At 38.6% G+C, this 11,037-nt stretch overlaps 1 protein-coding gene across 1 annotated transcript; it reads left to right on the top strand.

Moving 5' to 3' along the window:
* The first annotated feature begins 8,576 nt into the window (after window positions 1-8,576).
* LOC124278912 lies at window positions 8,577-10,556 on the top strand. The gene is made up of 3 exons (XM_046714743.1): window positions 8,577-8,594; window positions 8,923-9,065; window positions 9,407-10,556. Exons 1-3 carry the CDS (start codon window positions 8,577-8,579, stop codon window positions 10,332-10,334), a joined length of 1,089 nt encoding a protein of 362 aa, XP_046570699.1. The 3' UTR covers window positions 10,335-10,556.
* The last annotated feature ends 481 nt before the right edge of the window (window positions 10,557-11,037 follow it).

Below are 11,037 nucleotides of genomic sequence, written 5' to 3'. Positions count from 1 at the left end.
TGATTGCCGAAAGTAATCTGGAATTTTATAGCCAGACAGTGCATGCTCTTTGCTGCACAATTTCAACTGGAAGGTGATTTCTGTTGCGTTGTGGCGATGCCTTATTAATTCTTGTAAGAAATCTCACCAAAATCAACATTTGCAGGTAAAGTCGACTTTTCACTTGTGCAATTGTGTAAAATCATGTTATCAACACTTTTGTTACATATTTTGACGATTTTTTTAACACAATAGGTAATTAATAGATTTTTTAAAAACACCAAACTCCTATGCGTTTCTTTTTGGGGATAGTATATATGAAGAAAGAGTTCTCAAGTCAGCCCGTAAGATGACATCTGATCCAGATCATCCCATCCACTATGTGAGGTGAGGTGAGGTGAAATTGGATTTAACGTCGTGCTTGAGAATATTTCGCTCATATGACGACGTGCATGCGTATGTGTGTGTATGTGCGGCTGCTTGTACTAGCCCAGACTGAAGCTGGTTTTATAGTGCTAGCCACTGAGATACCATGCCGCAGTGAATCATGAATACCTCACTCAGACACATTATACTGACTCCGAGCCGACCAGTCCTTGTTGTACCCATTAATGCCGAACGCCAGGCAGGGACCAACAAGTACCTTATTTTAACGTCTTTTGGTATGACGCGGTCGGGGATCGAACCGGGACCTTCCGCTCTCCGGGTGGAAGTTCTAACCACTACACCACAGAGGCGGTCCCATCCACTATGTAGTGTGGTAGGATGGGTACAGTATTCAAGTCCCGTGGAAGTTTTGTGATGAAAGCAAGACATTGTGTTTTTTGTATTCATCAGACATTCTAGTTAAATAAACAGTTTGGTTCCAAGTTGAAAAATGGTGCAAATAGTACTTTTGAGCACTGTACAAAAAGGTTGCTAAAAGATCAGAAGGTCATAATGGAAGAGTTGAATATTTAAAATTTGAGGTTATTAATTTTATCCAAGTGTGTTTCTCTATTTCATGAAATATTTTATTAAAAGAAAACCCCAAAATATATTTTTTAAATTAAAAATATAAAAATAATGAACACTCCCTCTCTCAGAATGGCAGCTAACAGACGAATTTAAGCAGATGTAGGTTTTGTGCATTTTGTAAGTATATGATTGCTTCAATTTATCAAATCAATGTAAATCAAGTTATTAATAAAAGTGAAAGAACACTTATGTATGGAACTAAAAAGAGATATTTATTTCTGTTTTGTGAGACTGTCATTAAGGGAGCAGTCCTTATTTCACAATGTAGTTGGTCAATATCAGATTATGATTTATCAATTTCTTATTAATACGTTTAAAGTTTTTCTACTAAAAGCAGAGTTCTTTGAAAATAGATAAGAATATAATGAAATGATGGGAAGAAAACACTATTTTCTGCTTCACACTCTCTCAATTAAATCCCTTGAAATAATTTTGAAGTCATCGGATTGCATCATTCTAAAATGGTTATAATCTTTGAAAAAAATATATACAAATAAATAAGGGGAGAAACCCTTTTTAACAGCAGCATAGGAGAAGGCATGGTGTCCGTATTTAGCTTGTTTGACTTTGGGGATAACAAGAAGGTGTTGATTCTCTGATCTCAGAGATCGAGATGGTGCATAAGCCTGAAGAAGATCTGAGAGGTAGACTGGAGCCATGTTAGTCATGCACTGGTATGTGAGACAGAGGAGTTTGAAGGAGATTCTGTGTTTCACGGGCAGCCGATGGAAGTCCTTTAGAGTTGGTGTGATGTGCTGTTTACTGGAGATCTGGGAGGTAATGCGAGCAGCTAAATTCTGTATGCGTTGGAATTGGTCAGTGACACAAGATGGGGATCTGGCAAAAGGCTGTCACAGTAGTCCATACGAGATGTGACTAGGCTGAGGCAGAGAGTTTTGGAGGAATCTTTGGTAAGAACGGTCTGGCCTTACTGATATTGCGGAGATGGAAGTAGCAAGTTTTAGTAACATACTTGACGTGTTCTGTCATACTTAGATCTTGGTGATCGATGACAACACCCAGATCCTTGACAGTGGAAGAAAGTGGAATGGTTGCTCCACAGACAGACACACTAGTAATGTCACAGTGATTGCGTTTTCCAGCCTGTCCGAGAAGAATGGACTCTGTTTTCTCTTAATTTAATTTCAAGCCATTTTAGGACATCCATGAATATCTTCTGGCAACAGTCTGGTGTCTGATGGAGAGACGCTCTAGCTGACTCTGTGTTTGGTTGAAGTAACTTCCACAGCTGCATGTCATCTGCGTAGAAGTGATCAAGATTGTGGTCTGTTATAACAGTGAGTGAGTGAGTGAGTGAGTGAGTGAGTGAGTGAGTGAGTTTGATTTTACGCCGCTTTTAGCAATATCCCAGCAATATCACGGCGGGAGACTCTGCTATAACAGAGCCAAGTGGAACAGTGTAAAGGGTGAAGAGGATCGGACCAAGCACGGATACTTGAGGGACTCCGGACTCAAGCCTAGATGCGGTTGACATAGACTCACCAATAACAACGGTTTGAGTCCTGTCCTGTAGATAAGGTGCCAGCCAGGATAAAGCTGAATCCGTTATTCCAAGTTCTGTATCAAATCTTTTGAGGAGTTTCTGATGATCAAGTAATGTGAGCAGGGCCACTTGTCCTGTGTCAATACCACATCGTAGGTCATTCATGGTCTTCAGCAGAGCCGTCTCTGTGATGTGGTGTGCTCTGCTCTGCTCTGATTGGAACACCTCATAGAGGTTATGCCAGGAAAGGTGGCCCATGAGACGACTGGATACTGCACGTTCAATGAACTTGGATATAAACGCTAAGTTTGAAACAGGCCTGTAGTTTTTTTTATCCTCACAATCAAGGCTTGATTTCTTCAGATGTGGCCTAACTAGAGCTGACTTGAGTACACTTATGACATGACCAGATGAAGTAGAAGAGTTAATAATCAGCACTAATGTTGGTAGGAGTACGTCATATAGAAGGTCAGTTGGAATCGGATCAAGTGAACAAATTGTTCTTTTTGCAGATTTCAGTAGTTTAGTAACTTTAGTGTCAGTGAAACTATCAATATGAGTAAGAGGCGTGCCATCAAACATTTTTGGAGGAAAATCAGCTTCATCCACAGCTGCAGAAGACGAAGTCTTGTCATAAATGTCTTGGATCTTTTTGTAGAAATAATCAGAAAATGTCTTTTGCTGTTGCTTCATTGTCATCAGATGTCGGAAGTGGCGATTCCCAGTGTTTACCCAAGATACTGAACACAAGTTTGAACAGCATCTTTGGACTTGACTCGTTGACTTCAATCTTAGAATTGAGATGTTGATTTGGCTGATGACCGTTGTTGAGTGATTTCTGGCTGAAATATACATTTGGCGATGAATCTCCAGGAAAGATTTTTTCCATCTGCGTTCTGCTTTCCTCTTGTCTCTTTTCGCTTGTCGAACTTCAGGTGTGAAGTCCCAAGAAGATGTTTAGTGACTGGTATGACTCTGTCCTTCGCTGGTGCATGTTTGTCTAGCAGCTCAGATAGAACTCTGTTGTATAGCAGAACGGGACTCTCAGCAGAAGATGGTGGCTCAAGTATAAGGTCGGAGTTTAGCAAATTGTCTTTAAAAGTATCCTTATCCAGGGAGCGCACGTTCCTACAGCGAGTAATCTTCACATTTGGACTGGGTATTGAGAGGTCCAAGCTCACAAAGATATGGAAATGGTCAGAGAGCTGTATATCCTATACAGATACACAACTGACACACGCGTCTGAAGCACGGGTAACTATCCATTCCGGAGTGTGTCTACCTCTGTGGCTTGCCTCTGACACAAGTTATACACGGTTGTGGACTTCAAGAAGATTAAGTATTCGTTTTGTGTCATGGTTATCCTTGTTGTCAAAATGGAAACTGAAGTTGCCTACGATGATAAGAGCTACTTCGTCAACTTATCCAGTCTGTGCTGAGACGGTGCCGAGCAGTAATTGCTGCCAATGGTGGCCATACAAAGAACTGACAGAAACACAACAGTAAAGGCTTTGTCTATAGACGTTTGAATTTTCACCTTTTTACCATTGGGATTACATGAAATAATTGCTGTTAAACTAACGCAAGAAATTCTTCTTAAAAATGGCCTATGCGTTTCTTACTTGGAAGAGTATATTTCTGGATCGCAGTTTCCTGTAAAGACCTCTTCTATGGTTGATAAACAGGGTAAGAAGTAAATTCCTTTTTCATATTGTACTAGTTCTATATAAAATATATGCTTTGTGCAGAAACGGGGGTTTTATTCATCATTATGACTTTTAGAGCTAAAAATAATTAGTTTATGTAAATTTAAGACTAAAAGCAACCTAAAAAGATCTGGTGACTTACAGCATATGAGAAATATATTCCTTAACAAAATATGCATGGTATTTGATGTTAAAACCATTGTTTAGTTTCGGGTTTTTGCAACTTTTTCAGTTCCCGGTTAAATTTTGACGGCCATCTTGGATTTTGAGCTAAAAATAGCTTTCGCATTCAGATTGGAACCAAACATTTTTTTAAACTCCTTTAACAAATAAACACACAAGAATATATGATTTGCTTTCATCAAAAAACTTTCACGGAATCCCATAAGCTACTTGACTAATGAGTATAAATTACTGCCTTCTGTTATAATTTACGCTGAGGGGGTCGTTGTCGGCACGGGTACTACACTTGTGTACCCCAGGTACATTTAGAAATGTACCCTAGCCAAAATCAGAATACAGAAACGTACCCTTGGACGATTCCATTCTGCATTGTGGAGTTTTCTTCATCGGAACGGTCATATTGTAGTATTAATGTATGACCAGAAATTATTGAGAATTTTAGGAATATGTTTAATTGGATTTCTAGTATAAACAATCTTGACCAGCTATCAAGTGATTGGTTTCATTCAAGAGAGACAACTCCGTTAATCCTTTTTCATTAGTTTGTGAAGAGTTATCCCCCTTTGTTTACTTGCTAGCAGACGACATTTTCAGTGATCCTCAGTATGGATGATTTAGAGATGAGGAAGTTGATTTTAGAGTATTATAACAAGAATATCAGATCAGCTAAAGTGATTTCAAGTAGAAGAGCCATCCCTTTGTCCACTGTTTATCGTGTTTTGAAAAATATTGCAAGTGGATATGGCATTGAGCACCAGGGAGGCGCAGGCAGGCCCAGAAAATTGACTGTCGGTGACAGGAGGCGGCTTGGTATTCTTGTTTCTAAAAACAAACGAAGGAGTTTAGAAAACTTAAGGCTGGATATGATTGATAGAGGAACTGTGGCTGTTTGTAGGGAGACAATTTGAACTGAGCTGCATGCAATGGGTTTGCAGAAACGTCGAGGAATTCCATCACCGATCATGAAACCTGAACAAAAGGAGCGAAGGTTGAACTGGTGCTTACAGCATAGAAATTTTAACTGGGACAATGTGATTTTCTCAGAAGAAAGTACTGTGTGGCTGTTTCCTAATACACTGAAATTCTGGACCAAAAAAACCTGAAAAACCTTTGTATCAGCACCCAAAGTACAGTCCGAAATTTAACGTGTGGGGTGGCATATCTGTGTTAGGGGCAACGCTCCTCTGTGTATTTGAAGGGAATATGAACAGTGAGCGGTACACAGATATTCTCGAGGGACATTTACTTCCATCTGCTCACGTGTTCTATGGAAAAAAATTGATTTTCCAGCAGGACAACGACCCAAAACATTCACAGGCCTGGTTTCGGACCCAAAATATGACATTATTAGATTGGCCAAGCTATAGCCCTGACCTAAATCCAATAGAAAATGTTTGGGGACTTATGAAGGAAAGTGTCAATAAGAAAAATTTGACAAATATTGCTGAAATTAAAAGAAGAGGTGGTCCGATATTGGGAAAGCATGGACCACGACTTTCTAACTTCTTTGATCAGTAGTATGCCCCGCCACATTGAAGCCTGCATTGAAGCCCATGGTGACTTGACAAAATACTAACTGTTCACCTGTCTTTGAATCTGGAGTTATGTTCTGTTAATATTCACATTTAATACGTGAGTAATGAGTGAAAAAAAATAAAAATACAATCTTTAAATTCTCAATAATTTCTGGTTGTACTGTAGATGCATTTGATATCGTTATATAAGAGCATACACAGTAACGAATGTGTCACGGTGCACAACGTACACCACTCGCAATCAGCTGAACGGGAACAACTACATACGGTTTCGGTTTGGGGTTGCGCATGGACTCGTCCGTCGTTTAGGGTACCGGGTACGTTTCTGTAGTTTGTCTTTGTTTAGAGTACATGTCTGTGTACAGAAACGTACCTTGGGTACATATCTGTAGTACCTTTGCCGACAACGACCCCTTCAGCATAATTTCAGGGATACTCTACAACAGGGATAGGTCACTCGCTTGCTTTCTTTACCATTTGTACTAATTAACGTGTGCCTCGTCATGCTCTCAACGCACACAGTGACTTGGTTCGGTCCCAGCGCAACTTCGGCTGCGTTTAACAGTACTTCAGCCAGTGTATTGTATAGGTCGGAATTTTACAATGAATGAATGAATGAATTAAGAGCAAGAATTTTATGTGAATGAATGAAAGAAATTAAGAAAAAGAACAAAAGAAAAAGAACATATGTGAATGAATGAAAGAATAAATGATACACCACGGCCATCCCTCCCCAAACATGTTAAAGAACGCAAAACTATCGGTAGAACACATGTTAACATCAGCTGTCCTTTTATAAAAAATCTACTTTGAGACATTTTTTTACATTAGTAACTAATTCAGATATCTTATTGCATGTGTGGAATGACATGGGCATTGACAGAATGTTAACTGACACTGTCACAGACCCCTCAAGAACAGAAAGTTTAGAACTATCACAAAGCCTTGCAAACACCTTTCCAGTTTTGTCAAATACTAAGATCAACAAGAAAGAAAGAAGTTTTAGAACTATAACACTCAAGCATCACAAGCACCAATGGCGTATCAGAACAGATCGGCGATATGTCATATTTTTCACACACCTCAAATACACACTAACAAAAAAAAAAAATAAAACTATCACTATTACTTGCAAAAAACTTTCACCTGATGGTATATTCCCCTCATAAAAATTAAAGGTGTATGTGAAAGATGTTTTAGAACAATAACTAGAAACACTCAAACAACGCCCTGTAGTATTTCAATGGCAGATCGGCGATATGTCATATTTTTCACACACCTCAAATACACCCTAACAAAAAATTTTTAGTTATAAAAATATCACTATTACTTGCAAACACCTTTTAACAAAAGGTATATTTCCCTTCTAAAAATTAAACGAATATGTGAAAGAAGTTTTTAGCGATATAAGTTAGTCTTTCTTCGCTGTGTACTGAGAATTGAAGCCAGTGAGCTACAACATGCCCACTTGAAACTTTACTACAAAGCTACTGTACTTATACTGACACTAATAACAAGTATTTGACTTAAAATGAAGTGACAGAATAGGTAACTTATCTTCTACATGTAGGTTTTCAGTTGTCACAACACTCAGCGTATGTAATCAGCTGTTGAAAATAAACCGGGCTCAATCTTAAAAACTACGCTGCCGCCATATTGGCTGCACTGGTCACGTGACGAGCCGAGGCATAGCTTAGGAGCTTCCGAGGAGTGACCACTCCCCTGCTTATAGAGTCTCTACTACTAATTCTCAATACGCCTCCTTAGTTACCGGATGTAATAAAAGCAGATATGATAAAGATTAGTTTAGTTCCATTTATAAATATGTGGCAGTCGCGTAATTCCTGATGTTGACTCAAGCTATGCGACGAAATATGTTTTCCGAAATATTTACTTCACAACACTTGATTTTCGCATGCTTTCAGACGATAAGTTTACTGATAGCATTCTTGACATAATATGTGTACATTCATCACGATTTCCTCTTTTGCTTGGTATCAAATTTATTGGGCTACGGTTGGTATTTATTTATTTTAATGCTGTTTGGCGTAACCCCCATATTTGCGTCGTTTTTATACTGAACATTTACATTACCACGTAGCAGACGACATAACATTCGTTTTGTTTGTTAATATGACACGAATTTATTTTTAAGTCATTCTGTAAAGTTTGTAACTCTTATTCATGTTTAAACCCTTTTTGTATGAGTTATATATTTAACTTTTGATGAGTTTTCGCTCTCACAGTAAGGCTGAAGGGGTCGTTGTCGGCACGGGTACTACAGATGTGTACCCCAGGTACGTTTCTGTATACAGAAATGTATCCTAGCCAAAATCAGAATACAGAAACGTACCCTTGGACAATTCCATTCTGCATTGTGGAGTTTTCTTGATCGGAACTGTCATACTGTTGTATTAGATGCATTTGATTGCGTTATATAACAGTAACGAATATTTCATGGTGCACAACGTACACCACTTGCAATGAGCTGAATGGGAACAACTACATACGGTTTCGGATTTGGGTTGCGGAATATGGACTCGTCCGTCGTTTAGGGTACCGGGTACGTTTCTGTAGTTTATCTTTGTTTAGAGTACATGTCTGTATACAGAAACCTACCTGGGGTACATATCTGTAGTACCTGTGCCGACAATGACCCCTTCAGCCACAGTAAGTCAAACCATAGACCATGTGGTCAAACCTCATTTTTAACTTTGTTCAGTTACATCTGTATCACCTAATCAGTTGAAGAAAAATGTACATATTTCGCGATTATTATTTATTGTGATGATTATGCTTGTAGAAATAGTCTGTATTTATCATGACTACAATTGATATATATCTCTATTTTTATCAATATTCTTCATAATAATGTTTGATTACAAGTTATATTTTCTTGGGTTAGACAGTAAAATTTAGATAACAATAAAGTCATTATTCAACATTTTATTCATATCAATACATTATTTATGTCATGAAACTATCATTTGTTTTGTAGATGCCCAGGAAAAAGAAAGTTTTTATTGGCAGTCGTCGGAAGGGCTACTCAAAGAGAGGTCCGAAACAACATGGTGTCAGTTCTTCCTTTATCTACGACCATTCCTATTCATCAATTCAATCAACTGTACTTGATGTTTGCAGGTAAGTCATAATGGAAGTAGGATATTCACAATTGATGCATTTCCGTGAAGATCCGGGGTAGAATAGGTCTTCAGCAACCCATGTGCTTGCCATAAAAGGCGACTATGCTTGTCATAAGACAAAGTCGTCTTCTGTTGTTTGTTCATGCAAAGTGATACAATGTTGTTTTCTTACCCCTGGAAAAAAGTTTGATGAAAGCATAACTCATGGATAAGACGACCCCCTTCTACAGACTGCTTTTTTTGGTCCCAAAATTTGGCTTATAGACGGTCATATACGGTATTTAGGACACTTAATAATATTTTTTCTTAAGTATTAATATTGTGTATATATTTTTTCAGTTCAAGAGATGTACTGTGGGACAGAGCATGGAAATCTTTCTTCATTGACCTCACTGATGAACCCATAGGTATACCTTGCCTGGAAGAAGCGATAGATTCTGATGGTTGCTCGGCTGATGAATTCTTTGTCATTTTGGACACAATTCACCAGTATCATCCGGATATCAATTTAGATGAATTTGTTGATGGCATTCTGCAATACCACAGATACCAGCAATATTTAACATTGAAAAAGGAGCTGTTACATCATGCAGATGAGCTTGGCAATTTTACAATTTTAAGAAACAAGCGAGAAGAAGTTAATATTGTGCAGTGTTATGACAGTGATGTAGCCGCAGTTCACCTTTCTGTTGTCATCAAGCCATCATTTGCTGCAACAATATATGCACATCGACATCATATTGGCCCAAATCATGAATTCTGGATTGGTTTACCTGAATTTTTCTCCAATCTTAGAGATGTGAAGAAACTTTTGTTAAAACTGTCTACATACAGTGTTTGCGTAGGGAATTATGAAGACAGATTCAAACACTTGATTCCAATTGGTTCAGGCTTAAGTGAAACAGCCACTTCGACTATATCCGCCTACAAAGAAGGAGATTTTGGAGCCAACATTAATGGAATTGCGTATACTTCCACCATCCGGTCTCAAAAGTGTCAGTTCCTTGTTTCTCAGAGAGAACGTTGTAGCCATTGCTGTAAATACAGAGCCACGCTCCGAGCAAATGCCAGACGAGTCAGCCTTTCCCAGAAAAAACAGAAACTAAATGCAATCAGGCACACGACACATAAGAACATGTCAAAGAATGAAGTTATAGAGAAGTACCAAATAATGAAAAGCAGTCGAAATTCCATTCAGCTTGAAATGGAGCGATTAAAGAAAACGATCAACAAGAATATTACCCAGAAAGGTCTTCCTAGAGTCTGATTCAAAAGCTCTATGAAGCTGCTGTTTGTGACCTGCGATGGGGCACCAAACCATGAGTTCTTCAGCCTACATAAAGTACCTCAGCTGAATAATTTCTACTGGAGATTGAATCACTACAGTCATCCACTCAGGAAGCTGTACTTGATTTCTGATGTTCCTCATCTTATCAAAACAACCAGAAACTGATTTTCCTATTCAGGATCTCATAAAAAAGACCTGAGATCTATTTGAAGAACATGTAGAAATCGCTATGTTTTGCAAGACCTGCGAGGTTACAAGAGACCATATAGACTTGTCATCATGCACAGCCATTAAAGTCAACTTGGCTGCACAAATATTTAGTAACTCCATGGCAGGTGCTCTAGAGAAACTATATGGGGACCCATACCTTCTTAATGACTTCTTGGAATTTTTTCAAATCCTGGGAGGATAGTGTTATGCAATGGCCTTGGCAATTTACTTTGCCACAAAGGAAACGTATGATGCTCAGACACCAAATACTGAAAGGACTAAGAATATCTGTACGTTCAAGGGTAGAACGTATGCGATTCATGCTTGCTGCTGGTGTAGAATTTGTTTTCACTCAACAATTTAACCAAGACCCTCCAGAAGAACAGTTTGGACAATTTAGACAGAAAGGCATAAAGGCTCAAAGACAATCCCTCAGTTAATGCTGTCAAACAGAACTTCACAGATGAAGGCT

Source organism: Haliotis rubra, unplaced genomic scaffold (assembly GCF_003918875.1).
Source record: "Haliotis rubra isolate DU_JTF1 unplaced genomic scaffold, ASM391887v1 Scf243, whole genome shotgun sequence".
In the NCBI taxonomy this organism is placed as follows: Eukaryota; Metazoa; Mollusca; class Gastropoda; order Lepetellida; family Haliotidae; genus Haliotis; species Haliotis rubra.
The sequence above is the reverse complement of the archived record's forward strand: the minus strand, read 5'-3'. Positions and strand labels throughout refer to the sequence as shown.